Genomic DNA, 19,027 nt, shown 5'->3' with positions numbered 1-19,027 from the left:
AAGGGATAAAACAGGGATGAACAGACTCATCAAACTTACATCAGTACAAATGTGCAGAGGGACTTTTGTATCCTTGTCAACAAGTCACGTGAGGTTAGCATGCAGGTTCAGCAAACTGTTAGGAATGGCACTGGAATGTTTGCTCGTATTGCAAGAGGTTTTGACTCCAGGAGTAGTGAAGTCTTTCTTGAATTGTATATTTGCTTGGGTAGATATTTCATGGAATACTGTATGCAATTTTGGTCTTTTTTTTGTCAGGAAAGACATTACTGCCATAAAGAGAGCACAATAAAAGTTGACCAGACTTGTTTCAAGATTGGCAAGGGTGTCCTATGAAGAGATTGGGAAAACTGGGTTCATATTCTGGACGGTTTTGAAGAATAGATGGTTCTCATTGAAGCCTACAAAATATTTCAAGGGATAGACAGAGTAGATACAAATAAGATGTTTCCTCTCTATGGGGAGTCTAAAACTGGGGGCATGTTTTAAAAATAAGGGGATGTAATTTAGAACTGAGATGAGGACAATTCCTTTTTGTTCAGGGGATTGTGAATCTTTTGAATTTTCTACACCAGAGAATTGTGGAAGCTCAGTGTTTTAGTGTGTTTAAATGGCAGTAAGGGTTTTAGGGATAGGAAAGATAAAAGGCATTGAAGTGTTTGATCAGCACAATCAAATTAAATGAGAAGCAGGCTCAGTGGGCTGAAAGGATTACCCCTATGTTAAAAAGTCTGTATGGCTAATTTCTGAAAAACCTTGACAACATTCAGGCTTAAGTGAATTAACACTTAGGAATGATCAGCCATCTTCTCTTAATATTCAATAGCATAACTAAAGCTAAACACTCACAAATGTATGAGTTGAGAGTCACCATTGGGCAGGACAGCCCCAAATACAATAGCTTCTAGAGCAGGTCAGAGGGTAAACAGGTTAAATATTCTTTGATTTTTCAATTCACTCTGTGTGACATCAAAAATCAGGTGAAGGTATTGGGCACTGCAAAGGCTATCGGCCCTTACAACATTCCAGCAATATAACTGAAGACATGTACTCCAGGACCTGCCACGCCCCGAGCCAAACTGTTGCAGTACAGCTATGACACTGCCATCTATCTGACAATGTGAAAAATTTTCTACCCATGTCCTGTAACAAAAAGCAGAAAATATCCAACCTAGCCAATTATAACAGCATCAGTTTATTCTCAATTATTAGTAGAGTGATAGAAGGTATCATCATCAGTGCTATTGCAGCACTTACTTCCAATAACCTGTTGACAGATGCTCAGTTTGTGTATCGCCAGGGCCATTCAGCTCATGACCTCACTACAGTCTTGGGTTCAAACGCAGTCAAAAGTGCTGAACTCTAGGGGGAGGTGACATCAAAGCCACATTTGGCCAAGTGTAGCATTAAGGAGTCCTACCAAAACTAGAATCAACGACATCTTAGGGAAAGCTCTTTGCTGGTTGGAGTCCTATGTGGCACAAAGGAAGAGGTTGTGGTTGTTGGGGGTCAGTAATCTCAACTCTCAGACATCTCTACATCCTCAGAGTGGTGTCCTAGGACTAACTATCTCCAGCTACTTCATCAACAGCTTTCCCTCCGTCATAAGGTCAGAAGTGGAGATATTTACTGAACATTGCCCAATTTTCAGCACCATTTGTTGCTCCTTAGATAAAGAAGCATTCCATGTCTAAATGTAGCAAGACCTGGACAATATCCAGGCTTGGGTTGAAAAGTGGCAAGTAATATTCATGCCTACCTCTGCTCCTACATTCTATAATTGCATGGTATGGTGCTGAAACTGGATAGGATACAAAGGTTCTGTACTGATACTTGCAAAGTCAATATGGTAATGTTACCTGATTGAGTCATACCAAGCACAAAAGAAAATAGTTGTGGTTGTTGGAGATTCAGGGCATCTCTGCTGAAGCGCCCTAGGACAGTGTCCTTTAACCAACAGCCTTCAGCTCTTTCATCACTGATCTTCCTTCTTCATAAGGTCAGAAGTGGTGATGTTTGTTCATGTCTGCATAATGTTCAGCACAATATGCAAGTACTGAAACACTCCATGTCCAAATGAAGCAAAACCTGGACAATAAGACGAGAGCTTGTGCTAACAACTAGTATGTATTGCTTGTGCCACATAAATGCAAGGCAATAATCATTTCCAGAAGGAAAGAATGTAACTATTGGTTCTGACATTCAACAGCAATGCCATTACTGACATCATAGGATTTACTACTGACCCAAAACAACTGGACGAGCTATACAATAGCTATGACCACAAGAGCTGGACACAGCTTCAGAATCGTGTAGCCAGAAACTCAATTCCTGACTGTCAAAAACTCTCTACCACTTACAAGGCACAAATCAGGAGTATGATGGAATACACTGCACTGCCTGGATGCAGCTGCTCAACACAGTGCAGTTGTAGCTCTTCCAGCATGCAAGAACCTTGACACCACCCAGGGCAATGCAGCCTATTTGAGTTTCACCAGATCGACAACCACTTATTCCATTTTTCCTTCAATGCTCGGTAGCAGCAACATGTACCATTGACAAGATGCACTTTGAGTTTGGTCAACGCTCCTTAGGCAACAACTCCTAAACCGACAGCCACTACCATCAAGAAGAACAAGGGCAGCAAATATGTGGGAATACCACCACCTGCAAATTCCCCTTCAATTCATTCACCACTCTGATGTTTAAATATACTGTGTTTCTTCAGTGTCTCTGGATCAAAATCTTCTTCACAATTAAGATGTACAGGTACTGGACGTGCAGGTATCCAATGGGCTACAATGGTTTTAAGAAGACAGTTCACCAGCAATTTCTCCAGGGCAACTGGGGATGGACTAAATGCTGCCCTAATCAGGAAAGAACATATCCCATGTGTAAATAAAACAAAAAAGTTCTATGGTGCATAAGTACATTCATGCAGAAGTTGAAAAGACTCATGAAGAGATGTTAAGAGCAACTAGGAATGCTCAACCAATTCTGCTCTTGCTAACAACAACAATATCCCTGGAATAAAGTAAAAAAGGACAACATCAACATACACATTTCAGCAATGAGCTCAAGGAAGTCAGTACTGTCCAGTGCAAGCAGCTGACTTGACTGGAACCTCAGATAACACTGTCAACAATCACTTCCTCCATCACTGGTGAATAGTTACAGCAGTGACTCTACATGATGCACTTCAGAAATTCACCTTCCAAACCCCTAGGAACCACCATCTAGAAGAGCAGTGGATGCATTGCACAACCGCCTATAAATTCCTTCCAAGCCACACACTATCCTAACTTGGAGTTGTACTGGCATTTCCCCACCATTGCTGAATTAAGGTCCTGCAACTTCCTCCTCAACAGCACTGTGGCTGTACCTACCATCTATGAACTACAGAAGTTCACCACAACTTTCTCAAGGGCAAACTGGGGTGCACATTGATTCAATATTGTCTAGAATTATTCTCTAGAACTATCAATCCATGGAGGACTCAGAGAGAGTGTGGCGTTCACTACCAGGTCAAAATGGCCAATAAATAGTTAAAAACTTTGAATCAAATTCCTCTGCTATCTTTGAGAGGACTGAAGAAAGAAACATTGAGTGTGTTCTCTTACTGTAAAACGGAAGAATGACTGTGTCTGATATGCTATTTAAAGTATCTTAAAAACAGAATATTTCTTTTTTCAACTGTCTTAAATTTTTATCACTTCTCTGTCTCTCCTGCCAAAGTTAAGCACACTGATGCCAGTTCATTCCACTATCTTTGGACAATATCTGAGATGAAGGTTGATGTCTTAAAATTATTTTAAAGTTGTTCAGATTTTATGTACATTTAGTTACTGCCATACAGTCATTCTTTGAATTAAAACATGTCTCTGAACATGTGTTCTGGAACTCTGGTTAGTAAATCTCAATTTGTATTGAAAACAAAGCAAATTATATGCCTTGAAATTCTACCTCGGTTTGTCTCTTTTCACAGATACTGCCAGATCTGCAGAGTATTACCAGCATTTCCTTATCTTATTCAAGTTGCATTTGCTGTTTTGACATGTAATCCAAATTGTTATGACAGCTTCAGCTAAGAAAACTAAGTTAAATAAGTTTATTTAAGTTTATAAGTTTATTAAACAAGTGTAAACAAATCACCAAAAGGAATGTAAGATAATAAAGTGTGAAGCTGGATGAACACAGCAGGCCAAGCAGCATCTCAGGAGCACAAAAGCTGACGTTTCGGGCCTAGACCCTTCATCAGAGAGGTGAAGGGTCTAGGCCCGAAACGTCAGCTTTTGTGCTCCTGAGATGCTGCTTGGCCTGCTGTGTTCATCCAGCTTCACACTTTATTATCTTGGATTCTCCAGCATCTGCAGTTCCCATTATCACCAAAAGGAATGTATGTTACTGGCTCGCATCTATACCTTTTGATTCACCACCACTCTCCTCATCTTCTTCTGTTATGGTTACGTTCTCTAATTTAATTGCCTGAGATTGTTGCCGTTCAAATTCAGCTGTAGAACACAATGGTAAGAATAACTATCACTAACAAGAAAAATGGTATCAAGCAATCATGAGTATTTTTAATGTAATGCATAATGTGAAATAATAAATAACATGCTGAAATTGATTCTTCCCATGAAGGCTCTGCCAAAGGACTCAAAGGCAGGTCTGTGACCTTGCTTAAACTGTCTGTGAGACTGAGGGCTGGTCATTCTTTATGGCAGCTAACTAATTGGCTTTCCCAGTAATGCCAACTCTATTAGAGATGGTGATCCTCACCTAGGAGCTACCAGCCAATTAGAGAACCAGTAGTTCAGAAATCTCAAAGTGCCTCTATGAGCAGTGGCTGCTCAATCAAATATGATCTGAAGAAAGATGTAAGACCTGAGGGAATGAGGACATATTAAGTAAGAGTTATTTGGGTTTGAATTAGTTGCAGAAATATCATCATCATCACAGAATCCCTACAGTGTGGAAACAGGCCCTTCGGCCTAAATGTCTACACCTACCCTCACAGCATCCCACCCGGACCCTTCCCCCTATAACCCACCTAATCTACACATCCCTCAACATCAAAAGCAATTTAGCATAGCCAATCCACCTAGCCTGCACATCTTTGGACTGTGGGAGAAAATCGGCGCACCTGGAGGAATCCCATGCTGACATGAGAAGAATGTGCAAACTCCACATAGACAGTTGTCCAAGGGTAGAATCAAGCCTAGGTCCCTGGTGCTGTGAAGCAGCAGTGTTAACCACTGAGCCACCATGTCACTCCAAGGAGAATTAGTAATCAGTTTGGTGAAAATTTTATGGAGTGTGGCAAACTGAATTAAAAGCACAGACTTGAATTCTGTTTAAACCTTTGGGAGTACAACAATGGCCTCCTGAGACTGCACCTGAAAGAACAGGACACAATGGAAGGATTGTACCTTCTGGAGTAGTCATTTAGAGTTGAATCTACCAAGACCAGCTGGGCAGGCTCCAAGGTGGGTGGGCAGCAACAGTAACAGCAAGTGAGTCCCTCCATGGGTCTAAAATGACGTGAATAGGAGCATTTCCCCACTACTTGAACATGGCTGAAAAATTTACCCTGTGGTTTCCTCATCCAGTGCAGGACTCACATGTTGTTGTTCAAGTGCCAGTGGCTGCAGGAAATGGATCTTAATTGTCCACTTTATTAACTCAGGTATCATCTGGATGGGAAGACTCTCCACTACCTTTCACACTGTCAGGGTGGCATGGCATCATGGCATGATGAGCACTCTATCTACTGCCTTCCCTCACCATTGCACTCTTGTACCACATCCCAATATCTTTCCAGAGATCTGTTAAGATTCAACTTTTGTACATGAAACCACAATAACAAAGATCTTGTTTTCACTGACATTTTCTAGCTAAAGCAAAATGCCTCACCTATTCAATAGTTACCATTGAATTAAAATACAATATTCAAGCCAGTTTAGCAATTTAATAAAGGGTAACAAATTGAAGTCAAGTTTACTTATAAAGCAATGTTATGATGGTTAAGTATAAAGCAACCTACAGGCTTTTCAAATAAAAACCACAGGATGTAAGTTCTGCCCTTGAGAGCTGCAAACAGCAGCGATTCAGCCCATCATGCCTCTGCTGGAAGAGTTATATAATTAGTCTCATATCCATGTATTTATTTTCCCTTCAGATATACCTTTTGCAGTTACTATTGAGTCCACATCCAACATCCTTTAAGTGAGTGTGCTTCACATTATAACAGTGCAGTTGATAACACAAAAACAGTCTCCCTATTTCATCTCTAGGTCCTTGGCACTTGTCTGAACTTTCTGCTACTCGAAACAATATCTCCCATTTATTCTATTAAAACCATTCAGAATTCTGTATACCTCTAAAAAAACCTCCCTTTAACATTCCCTGATCTAAAGAAAATTATCCAGGTTCTCCATTACCACCATGCAACCGAAGTTACACATTCAATACTATTCTAATGGGTTTTCTCTGCATTGTCTGTAAAGTCTCAACATCAACCCCAACATTTCATACCAGGATTGAACAGAATACTTCAGCTGAAGCCTGTCGAGTGATTCAGAGATATTTGACACAGAAACATAGAAATTAGGACCTGGTGTAGACGAATTTGAGCTGTTCTGCCATTCAATATGATCATGGTTGATACTCTATCTCAAACCAATATTCCCACTTACCTTCCATAATCCTTGATAACTATAATATCTAAGATGTATCAATCTCTTTATTGAATGCACTCAGTGGCCCAGCCTCTACTGAACATTCTATGGTAGTGAATTTCAATGATTTCTCATTCTCTGAGTGAAGAAATAGTTTCTCATCTCAGTTTTGAAAGGTCTACCCCCATCCTGAGACTGTGGCGCCTGGTTCTAGCTTCCCCAATCAGGGGAAACATCCTCCCTGCATCTAGCCTGTTCAGCTCCTTTAGCACATGACAATAGGGGCCCCGTTGTATTATTGCTCAATTAGTAATCCAGAAACTCAGATATAACCTGAGTCGAAATCCCAACTTGGCCAATAGTGGAATTTGCATTCAATAAAATTTTTGGAATCCAGGGTCTAATGATGAGTCTGTTGACTGTCAGAAAAACCCATGTGGCTCATTAAAGCTCTTTAGGAATGGAAATCCACAATCCTTACCTGGTTTGGCCTACATGTGACTCCAGAACACAGCAATGTGGTTGACTCTTAACTGCCCTCTGAGTGGCCAAGCAAGTCACACAGTTGTAACAATTGCTACAAAGACTCACAAAAGAAAAATTGAAACCAGACAGATCATCTAACATTGATTGAGGTATTGGGAATGACAACAGCAAAAACAGCACTGATAACCCTGCAGTTCTATTTATCAACGTCTGGGAGCTAGTGCCAAAATTGGAAGACCTGTCAAGTTCCAGACTAGTCAAGCAACAGCCTGGCATTGTCATATTCACAAAATCATACCTGATGGTGACCCAGTCATCATTATCACTGGATATATCATGTCCCACTGGCAGAATGGGCCCAGCAGACAGAGGTGCACAGTTGGAAGAAAGTTGCAATGGGCATCCTCAACACTGACTCCGGAAACCGTGAAGTGTCATGGCATCAAGTCAAACACTGGTAAGGAAGTTTCCTGCTGATTACCACATATTTCCTCCTTTGGCTGATGACCCAGAGCTTCTCCATACTGAACACCACTTGGAGGAAGTGCTGAGGGTGGCAAGGGCATATAATGTACACTTACTGGGGTATTTTGACGCACAGCACCAAGATTGGCTTGGCAGGAACACTACTGATAAAGCTGGTTGGGTCCATAGCTATTGGGCTTTGCAGCAAGTGTTGAGTCAAGAACAAGAGGCAAAAACTGACTCGTACTAATCCTTACTAGTTTGGCCTGCAGCCGATGCATCTAACCATGACAGTATCAATAGGAATGATGACTACGTAGTCCTTGAAGAGACAATGTCTCACCTTCACATTGACAGTGTCTTATAAGATGTTGCATGTCATTATCACCATGACAAACGGGACAGACTTCAACAGATATAGCAACTCAAGACTGCACCTCATGGCCCAGCATATCCCCCACATCAAGCCAGGGATCAATCCTGGTTCAAGGAAAAATACAGGAGGACATGTTAGGACAAGTACCAAACATACCTAAAATTGAGGTGTCAGTCTGGTGAAGGTACAAAGCAGGACTACTTTCATGCCAAACAGCTTAGGTAACAAATCACAGATACCACTAAGTGTTCACACAACCGATGGATCAGATCCAAGCTCTGCAGTTGTATCATATGCAGTCGTGAATGGTGAAGAACAATCAAACAATTCACTGGAGAAGGTAGCTCCACAAATATGACCATTCTCAATTATAGGAGAGACCAGTATTTTGTTGCAATAGATTAGCCTAAAGCATTTGCAGCAATCTTCAGCCAGATGATCCATCTTGATCTGCACCAGAGATAGAGGTCTCCAAAATCATAGATGCCAGTCTTCACCCAATTTGATTCACTTCACATGATACAAAGAAATGGGTGGAGGCAATGGATATCACAAAAACTAGGGCCTTGACAATATTCTGGCAATAGAACTGAAGACGTGTGCTTCAGAACTTGCTGCACTTCCAATCAAACTGTTCTAGTGTAGCCACACTAGCAACTACTCAACAATGTGAAAATTTGCTCGGGTAAAAAAGGACAAATGCAACCCAGTCAGTCATCACTCCCACAGTCTTTTGTGGCACTTGATCATCAGTAAAGTGATGGGAGATGTCACCAAAAGTACTATCAAGCAGCACCTGCTCAGCAATAACCTGCTTGGTGATACCCAATTTAGGTTCCAATAAGGCCACTCAGCTCATGAGCTCTTAAAGTCTTTGTTCAAACATGGACGAGAGAGCTGAATTCCAGAGGTGATATGTCTTGACATCAAGGCTGGATTTGACCAAGTATGGTATCAAGGAGCCCTCGCAAAACTGGAGTCAATAAGAATTGGGGGAAAATCCCCACTGGTTGAAGTTATAACTTGCAAATAAGAAAATCCCAAAACCAGCCCAGCTTGTCCCCTCCCCCCACTGCATCCCAAAACCAGCCCAGCTTGTCCCCGCCTCCCTAATCTGTTCTTCCTCTCACCTATCCCTTTCTCCCACCTCAAGCCGCACCTCCATTTCCTACCTACTAACCTCATCCCATCTCCTTGACCTGTCCGTCTTCCCTGGACTGACCTATCCCCTCCCTACCTCCCCAACTATACTCTCCTCTCCACCTATCTTCTTTTCTCTCCATCTTCGGTTCGCCTCCCCCTCTCTCCCTATTTATTCCAGAATCCTCTCCCCATCCCCCTCTCTGATGAAAGGTCTAGGCCCAAAACGTCAGCTTTTGTGCTCCTGAGATGCTGCTTGGCCTGCTGTGTTCATCCAGCTCCACACTTTGTTATCTTAGTAAGAAAATGGTTGTTGTTTTTGTTGGAGGTTGGTTAACTCAGCTCCAGGACATTGCTGCAGAAGTTCCTCAGCATAGACAGATTCTAATCAATCTTTTCAGAGATATTGTTACACGCCTCTAGAGAAGGTGGGACTTGAACCTGGGTCTTGCGGCTCAGAGGTGGGGACACTACCACTATATTACAAGAGCCCCCAGTCCTTTAGGGTACTGTCTAAGCCCAATCATCTCCAACTGCTTCATCAATGATCTTCCCTTTTCACAAGATCTAAAGTTGCAAGATTTGGCCAACATGCACTACTCCTCAGATTTTGAGGCAGTCCATGTTCAAAGGCAGCAAGACTTGGACAACGTTCCTGTTACCATCCATTTTAATTCCCCCTCCCACTCCCCTGATGACATGTCTATTCTTGGCCTCCTCCATTGTCAGAGTGAGGTCAAACATAAACTGGAAGAACAACACCTGATATTTCGCCTTGGGAGCTTATAGCCCAGTGGCCTCAACATTGAATTCAACAGCTTCAAAATGCCTTCACTCTAGCCTTATCCCATGTCTAGCCCTCCCCCTCCTCCTCACATCCCTGACCTGATCTAACCTGTCTATCTTCCTACTTGGCTATCCACTCCACCCTTCCTACGAACTAATCGCAATAACCCCTATCTGCATCCATGTATCACCATTTCTCCTACATCTCCCCAGTCCCAGCCCTTCCCTCTATTTATTTCTGGGCTCCCCTTCTGCTCCCTGGTCCTGACGAAGGGTTTGAACCCAACGCGTTGACTTTCCCGCTCCTCTGATGGTGTCTGATCTGCTGAACTTTTCCAGCCTCACACCTATAAACTCTTGTCAACATACAGGCGTCAGCTGAACAGTGGCAAATAACATTTGAGCCACACAAATGCCAAGCAATGACCATTGCTAATAAGAGACAACCTAATCACCACCCCTTGATATTCAATAGTATATCCATCACTGAGTCCCGTATTATCACTATCCTTGGGGTAACCAGTGACCAGAAACTGAACTGGACTCACCACCATAAATACTATATCTTTAAGAGCCGATCACAGGTTTATAATGCTTCAGTGAGTAACTCACCTCATGACTTCCCAAAGCTGTCTATCATCTATGTCTTGTTTTAAAAACAGCTCTATCAAATTGAACAGGAAGTGCTACACTTGCCCCCATACCTCCTCCTTAACCCCTACTGCAGGTCCCAAGAAGACCTTCCACATCGAGCAGATGTTCACCTGCACATCTGCTAATGTGGTATACTGCATCCGCTGGACCCGTTGTGGCCTCCTCTACATTGGGGAAACCAAGAGGAGGCTTAGGGATCGCTCTGCAGAACACCTGAGCTCGGTTCGCAATAAACAACTGCACCTCCCAGTCGCGAGCCATTTCAATTCTCCCTCCCATTCCTTGGACGACATGTCCATCCTGGGCCTCCTGCAGTGCCACAATGATGCCACCCGAAGATTGCAGGAACAGCAACTCATATTCTGCTCGGGAACCCTACAGCCCAATGGTATTAATATGGATTTCACAAGCTTCAAAATCTCCCCTCTCCCGACTGCATCCCAAAACCAGCCCAGCTCGTCCCCGCCTCCCTAACCTGTTCTTCCTTTCACCTATCCCCTCCTCCCAGCTCAAGCTGCACCTCCATTTCCTACCTACTAACCTCATCCCACCCTCTTGACATGATCATCCTCCCTGGACTGACCTATCCCATCCCTACCTTCCCACCTACACTCACCTCTACTGGCTCCATCCCTGCCTCATGAACTTGTCTATCTCCTCTCCACCTATCTTCTCCTATATCCATCTTCGATCTGCCTCCCTCTCTCTCCCTATTTATTCAGAACCCTCTCCCCCTCCTCCTTTCCTGATGAAGGGTCAAGGCCTGAAACATCAGCTTTTGTGATCCTAAGATGATGCTTAGCCTGCTGTGTTAAGACCATATGACCATAAGACATTGGAGTGGAATTAAGGCCATTCGGCCCACTGAGTCCATTCCACCATTTAATCATGGCTGATGGGCATTTCAACTCCACTTCTCTGCATTCTCCCCGCAGCCCTTGATTCTTTGCGAGATCAAGAATTTATATATCTCTGCCTTGAAGACATTTAACGTCCTGGCCTCCACTGCGCTCCGTGGCAATGAATTCCACGGGCCCGCCACTCTGGCTGAAGAAATGTCTCCTCATTTTCGTTTTAAATTTACCTCCTCTAATTCTAATGCTGTGCCCATGGGTCCTAGTCTCCCCGCCTCACGGAAACAACTTCCCAGCATCCACCCTTTCTAAGCCATACATTATCTTGTAAGTTTCTATTAGATCTCCCCTCAACCTTCTAAACTCTAATGAGTACAATCCCAGGATCCTTAGCTGTTCATCGTACATTAAACCTATCATTCCAGGGATCATATGTGTGAATCTCCGCTGGATACGCTCCAGGCCAATATGTCCTTCCTAAGGTGTGGGGCCCAAAATTGGACACAGTATTCTAAATGGGGCATAACTAGAGCTTTATAAAGTCTCAGAAGCACATCACTGCTTTTATATTCCAACCCTCTTGAGATAAACGACAACATTACATTCGCTTTCTTAATCATGGACTCTACCTGCAAATTAACCTTTAGAGAATCCTGGACCAACACTCCCAGATCCCTTTGTACTTCTGATTTACAAATTTTCTCACCGTTTAGAAAATAGTCCATGCCTGTATTCTTTTTTCTAAAGTGCAAAACCTCGCAATTGCTCATGTTGAATTTCATCAGCCATTTCCTGGACCACTCTCCTAAACTGTCTCAATATTTCTGCAGCTTCCCCACCTCAGTACTACCTGCCTGTCCACCTATCTTTGTATCATTGGCAAACTTCGCCAGAATGCCCCCAGTCCCTTCATCCAGATCATTAATATATAAAGTGAACAGCTGCGGCCCCAACACTGAACCCTGCGGGACATCACTCGTCACTGGTTGCCATTCCGAAAAAGAACTTTTATCCCAACACTCTGCCTTCTGTCTGACAGCCAATCCTCAATCCAAGCCAGTAGCTCACCCCGAACACCATGGGCCCTCACCTTACTCAGCAGCCTCCCATGAGGCACCTTATCAAAGGTCTTTTGGAAGTCTAGATAGGTATCATCCAATGGGTTTCCCTGGTCTAACCACATCTAGCTCCACACTTTATTATCTCAGATTCTCCAGCATCTGCAGTTCCCATTAACTCTGTTAACTTGACCTGCCACTTCCAAAACAGGTGAAGCCCCAGGTCTGCCTGTTGATGCAGTATCTTTAAAAGTATGTCATTAAATATATATTATCTCATTCTTCCTTCCAAATACATTATCTTTGCCTTAAATCCTATCTGCCACATGTGTGACCATTTCACAAGAATGCCCTTGTTCTCCTGGAATCTGTTAATATCTTCCTCATTGTTTATTACAATTTCATGTCACCTACAGAATTTTAAAATCCACAAATTTTGAAATTATGCCCTTTATACTCAGGTGTTAATATACATCAAAAGAATGAGTTCTAAAACCAAACCAGTTTGAATAATGACCATTTGCGACTATTCAGTTTACTTTTCCTTAGTCAGTTTCACATTCACATCTGCCACTACCCGTTTAATCCTCTCGGGTTCAAATCTCCTAATAAATTCATTCTGTGGTACTTCATCAAATGTATTTTGAAAGTCTATAAATGCAATATTAACCAAAGCACTCTTATCAATTCTGTCAGTTATTTTAATGATCCCAACAAAGAGCAAGCTGCATTCGTCCAATTCTGGCATTTTGTGTTTCACAGATTGCTTTGCCTCACTGCTGCTGTTCTAGTTTTAAGCACTAGAATTTCTTCCCTATCTACCACTGCCTCTCCAATTCTTCTTCAACATGCTTAAGATTTTTACCATAACCTTATACATTCTTGAATGGTTCATCAAATTTTGTTCTATAATTCTTCCATTAAGCAACTTGAGAAGTTTGTTTGAGTTAAAGAAGCTATATAAATTCAAGTTGTCAATATCAATAACATTAACATTCTTTCAATTTTCAACAGAAATATCTTCTTATTTAAAAAAAAATCAGCATTATCATTTCATGTGGCTACAAGCCCGTTTTACATATACATATTGCCTTCAACCTATATGCTTTGACCTATTTTTCTATCTTCTTCTTCTGGGGTCAACTCAGAAGTTCAAAGCTGAGATCGAAAACGTTTGTTAACCAAGCGAATTAAAGGTTAAAAAACCAAAAGGGATATAATGAATTAAGAGACAGATTGTAATGATCTATTTAAATGGCAGAAAATGCTAAAGGTCTCAATGGTTTACTCATGAGTGTTCTGATATTTCTATGTCTTGTCACTTCCTTATCCATGAGGAGTTTTTTCTACAAGACGCAAGAATTTCAACTGGCACATTTAAAAACACGGATTTTTTTTAAAATTGGAATTCCTATTTGTCAAAAATGGTGATTTAGTTATTGAGCCAAGGAGAGAGAAACATTTCATGTTTAATCTTTGACACATATAGTAACAAAGCTATAAAATTGACCTCTCGGACCCTATGTAAGACAGGAGGAAAGGAATTATTCTGATTCACTCTCCTGACCATTATCTGGTGACACCTGAAGGATGTGTTTGAACCTGGACATCTGGAAACTGTATCAGGCAATGATGCTCCTGAATGAAAAGGTGAACTGACACAGACTGCCAAAATGAATATTCATGAATAACAGTTGAACTGAAGGAAGTACTGCATGTTAATTGTCATCCACGGAATCAAGAACTCGCTTTTTTCAGAAAATAAAAGGTTAGAAAGGAATAAAGTGGTACAGGAAGCAACAATACAATTCAAAAGATTAAACAAGCTGTATGTGGAAAGTAAACAAGGGCAATTATTGAAATTGGAAACTTGATATAATACTTCAAAAATCAAATTATTAAAAACAGTTTACTAATTTACCTTGAGCTTCTTCTAACATTGTTTTTGCCAGATTTTCTTTAACAGTAATGAGTGCTGATTGCAGTGCTTCTGCCCGAACTTTTTCAATATGGTCTAACTTCAATTTCTGTCGTTGTGGCTCCAAAAGCTCAAACATGTCCAGAACCTGAAATATTGTTTTGTAGCAGCATTATTTGATTTTTACTGTGAAAGTATATTTAGCATTCATTGACAACTTTCACAGATAATGGAAGCCTTACAGAGTAAGAGCTTCCAGCACTCTTCTTCCAAAGATCCTTCACTAGCATGATGAACTAGTTCCACAACAGCTGCTGTAATTTGTCATAAGTTAAAGTTATGGCTATATTTATTGAAGAACTATATGCATGTCATAAATCAGATGTGACTAAAAATCCTCCTCCATTGCCAGACAGGTGCCGTCAGTAAAAGTCGCACTATAGGCAAAGTAGGCTCCATCCAGCAATCCCATAACAATCAAGACAATGGGCCTAGTGTTGGAAAGTGGGATTAGTGTACATTTAGGGTAGCTTGAGAGGTGCAAACCTGATCCCAATTACAGCCTCCAAAGTGTTGACTTCAGTGGAGTTCCTTCAAAATTAATGCAAGATGAATCTCCTGAAATACTCTTTTCATTCACTTTTATGTGTTTAAACAGGCAAGCTCCACTGATTGCCAGCAAGAGTGAAAAAGAAAAGTATGCTGTAGACTTGCAGTGGGAGATGACTGTTGAGAAGGAAATTAATCAGAACAATAACTTTGGAACTTACAAATAAATCTAATGATGCATAAGTGCCTCATAAAGGCATTTTCCTTGTGATTAGTGACACCATGCCCTTAGTGTGGGGGACAGGTAACAATCAACAACATAAACCTTGTGTCAGTTGTTGCTGGATATACTATTAGCTCTTAGTTTATGTAGTAACCCAATGTGTGGCACCTTATAATATGCCTTTTGTAAATCTAAGTTCATAATACCTTACAGATTCTCCTTTATCCATCCTGCTTATTACCTTCTCAAATGATTATTATAAAATCAAACACAATTTCCCTTTCACAAAAGCTGATTAAACTGATTTCATTATCTAAGTATCCTCCTATAAGTTCCTTAATAATTGATTCTCACAATTTCCCTACCACAGTGGTAGGCTAAATGGACAATGCTACTTTGCCTCTGTTTTCCTTCTCTCCTAAATAAAGATGTTACATTTGCTGTTTTCTCATCCAATAAGACCATTGCACAACTTGAGAAGTTTTAGAAGATTATAACCAATGCTTATATTAACTCTCAAACTACTTCTTTTAAGATCCTAGGATGGCGAACTTAAGGTCGTAAATGCTTGTCAGTCTTTCTCCTGGTGCCCTTTCCCTAGTGTCATGGCACACCAAGAGTGATCATTGAGAGGCTTGTTAACTGTATAACTTATACAAAGTGTTTAGCTCTGTTCTTAGTCTTTTGAGTATTCAAATTTTAAAGTAATGCACAGCAAAGCTTATTCGTAAACAAGGTCAAAGGTTAGTTTATTTCACAACTGTTGTTGGAAGTTACGAAATAAAAGGGAAGACAATTATTAGCTAAAATGTAGATGCAAAGATTAGAAGTAGGCATGGATTAATCTGTTATCATCAAAAACCTATTACTTGCTTGAAGATTCTCTTTAGGAAATTAATCGTTCAGCAGCTGTTGTTGCTTCTTAAGTTGAATGGTCAGAAGCTGTTTGAACCAATGGATTTAGTAGGTGGAGCAGTGTTTTGGGGAGAAAAGATATACTGTCGCTAGTTCTGTGTTATGGCATTTGTAAATTGCCTGGATACTTTCAACAGGACAATAGCTGATTTCTGAATTCCTTTCACGTTGTGATCCCATGAACCAACTGTTCCCTCTCTGACAGTGACACATGGAATCCTTCTAGGACTTCTGACAAAGTGGTATCTTACAGGCTGTGGTATCACCAGTAAAGCAAGACAGCTGATATGTTAATCATTGTTCCAAAAAGTAAAGTCAATTTTGATTGAATTCCTGTAGTGTCCTTCCGGTTTCCTATTTGCTCAAAAGCTTTGACTTCTCATAATTTAGAAATTGTGTTGTCCCATGGTTGATCAAATTCTAAATGGCCCAAATTGTCCAATATGGTTAGAGGTCTTTGACTTGTATTTACACCGTTAACATGCTTTAGAACCCTGAGGAAGTTCCAATGTAAGTGTATAGAAGGTTCTAACATAGGAATTTTAAACTTCTTATTGCTGGTTTTGCTCTGTCCAGATGTCTCTGTGATTCCAATGGAAGTGGAATCTGACAGCCAAACCACACAGATTTCAAGTGTTTGGTCTTTGCTTATCCCTGCTTCTGTACAGATTTACTAAACAGATTTAATAGCAAGTCTAAAGCCGCTTAGGATTATAACTGTTAAGTCAATCAGCTGGAATATCAAAGGAGTCCTGTACCTACAGCAATGTTCACTCTTGGTTTCTTTCATATTCAACACACCCACACAGTTGAACCAATGTTCACCTTTCCAACCCTGACTGTGGTTAAATCCATTTTGCACCACCCCATTACAGGCAATGCTTACTGACCCCTCCACCACCTCAAACCAGAGACAATACCTCCCGAACCAGCCAGTGCTCACTTCCTTTCAAACCATGAACAGTGCTAACACCTGCCTGCTCCACCTCCTTATGTAGCACTCAATACCTTCACCACTCACATACCAATGCTCACCATCACCCTCATGAGCCACAGCTATTATTCAGCCCCTGGAGCAAAGACTGTCCTGAATCAATCACTCTTAATCTCTTCAGCCTCACGCTCTTCGAAATCACAGACAGTGCTCACTCCCGCAAAACCCCTCCTGCCCACAAGTCCCATGCTCCCATCAATCCATATCAGACAGTGAAACTGAATCTCATTCACATCCAGAATTCACATCCATTTTAGAATTGTTAGCTCCTAACTGGCCGCTGTCACAGATGAGTCAGGAATAGTTGCATTTTAGATATGTTTTACACTTCTGTAGAAGGCAGAATCTGAATCCCCAGTGAGAAATGTGGAGCTCATTCAGAGTACAAAAAATTAGGAAGAGCGTGACAATCTGATGGTAATTGGAAGATTTGAGCCAATTTTTCCCAGATTTATTCCTGGATGGCAGGGCTGATATATGATGAATAGATTGGTTCAGACTATATTCACGAGAGTTTAGAAGTTAAGGGGGATCTCGTGTAAACCTATAAAATTTTAACAAGACTAGACTAGGTAAACAAATGAAGGATGTTCCTGTTGATCAGGAAGTCTAGAACCAGGGCTCACAGTCTAACGGTATGCCATTGGAGGGTGAGACAAGGAGAAATTCCTTCACCATAGAGTGGCGTGCCTGTGGAATTCTCTGCCAAAGGAAGTGGTTGAGGCTAAAACATTGAATGTTTTCAAGAAGGAGTTTAACATAGGTCTTAGAACTAAAAGGATCAAAAGGCAAAAGGAGAAAGCAGGGACAGGGTAATGAATTCAATGATCAGAAGTGCTTTATACTGAATGACAGAACAGGTGCAAAGAGCCGAACGGTCTATGCCTGCACCTCTTTTCTCTGTTTTTAAATCTCCTTTTCTGATTGATTCCAAGAAAGCTGGATCAAGGACAGTGATATGACTTTGTTGGCGGGGGGGGGGGCACTTTTCAGGCTTTTGTATTAAATTTTACAGATATATTAGCTTTCTTTACAAAATTTATACATGCTAGAATTACATAGTCATTACATAAATGATGGTGCTTGTTTTAAGTTCTTCCCTGATTGAAACTGAATAGTGAAAGCAGAAGCTATCACCCACAGTATCCACTACAAATTCCACTGACTAGCCACCAACTCAATTCCTTCCCTGGAAAATGTCTGAGTCTTAAGAAGCCTGTTTGCAATCAATGTGTTATATTTGGGTAGAGGTCTCTTCAACTGCATATCTGCTCCAACACAAAATCTCCAGCACATCGTCTGACCCACTATCAGTTCATCTGGTGAGAGTCTCATCATACTTTTGTTTATTCAATATTTCAATACGCTCTGGGTCAGTCTCCCACCTTACCCACGCCCCACCCCTATGAGCTTTAGGTCATCCAATTTTTTTATGCTGAGTTGAGAAAATGGGTAGTGCATGTGAAATTAAATAAACTTAAGTGTAAACATAAAATTACAATGACTACAACTAAAAATCATTATTTTTCAGATTTGAGTTATACATAGAACATAGAACAGTACAGCACACAAGGTCAGGCTCTTTGGCCCACAAATCTGTGCTGACCGTGACGCTGTTCTAAACTAATCCCATCTGCTAATGAAATATAGTTAGAAATCATTTAACAATTATTCAAATATAATTACCATCAACGGTAATCCCTTCAGTGAAGGATGATCCTTTCTTATGCTAGCCGGATGGAAGTAAGTTGCCACTTTTGACAAAGTGTGGAGCTGGATGAACATAGCAGGCCAAGCAGCATCTCAGGAGCATAAAAGCTTATGTTTTGGCCCTAGACCCTTCATCAGAGAGGGGGATGGGGAGAGGGAACTCTCTCCCTCTCTCCCTACTTATTCCAGTTCCCTCTCCCTAATCCCCTCTCTGATAAAGGG

The 19,027-nt window shown here is 41.2% G+C and overlaps 1 protein-coding gene across 2 annotated transcripts in view; it reads right to left on the bottom strand.

Annotated features, from left to right (window-relative positions):
• Positions 1 to 19,027, bottom strand: part of ak9 (adenylate kinase 9) — a 298,446-nt gene that overhangs the window by 197,383 nt on the left and 82,036 nt on the right. For both annotated transcript variants that reach the window (XM_059645225.1, XM_059645227.1), the window contains exons 13-14: positions 14,418 to 14,562; positions 4,422 to 4,511 (exon numbers count right to left, since the gene is read on the bottom strand). In XM_059645225.1, coding sequence (XP_059501208.1) covers positions 4,422 to 4,511; positions 14,418 to 14,562 — 235 coding nt within the window. The remainder of the gene's footprint in view (positions 1 to 4,421; positions 4,512 to 14,417; positions 14,563 to 19,027) is intronic.

The sequence above is a fragment of the Stegostoma tigrinum genome, chromosome 4 (assembly GCF_030684315.1).
Source record: "Stegostoma tigrinum isolate sSteTig4 chromosome 4, sSteTig4.hap1, whole genome shotgun sequence".
In the NCBI taxonomy this organism is placed as follows: Eukaryota; Metazoa; Chordata; class Chondrichthyes; order Orectolobiformes; family Stegostomatidae; genus Stegostoma; species Stegostoma tigrinum.
Note: the sequence above shows the minus strand (reverse complement) of the source record. Positions and strands in the feature narration are given on the sequence as shown.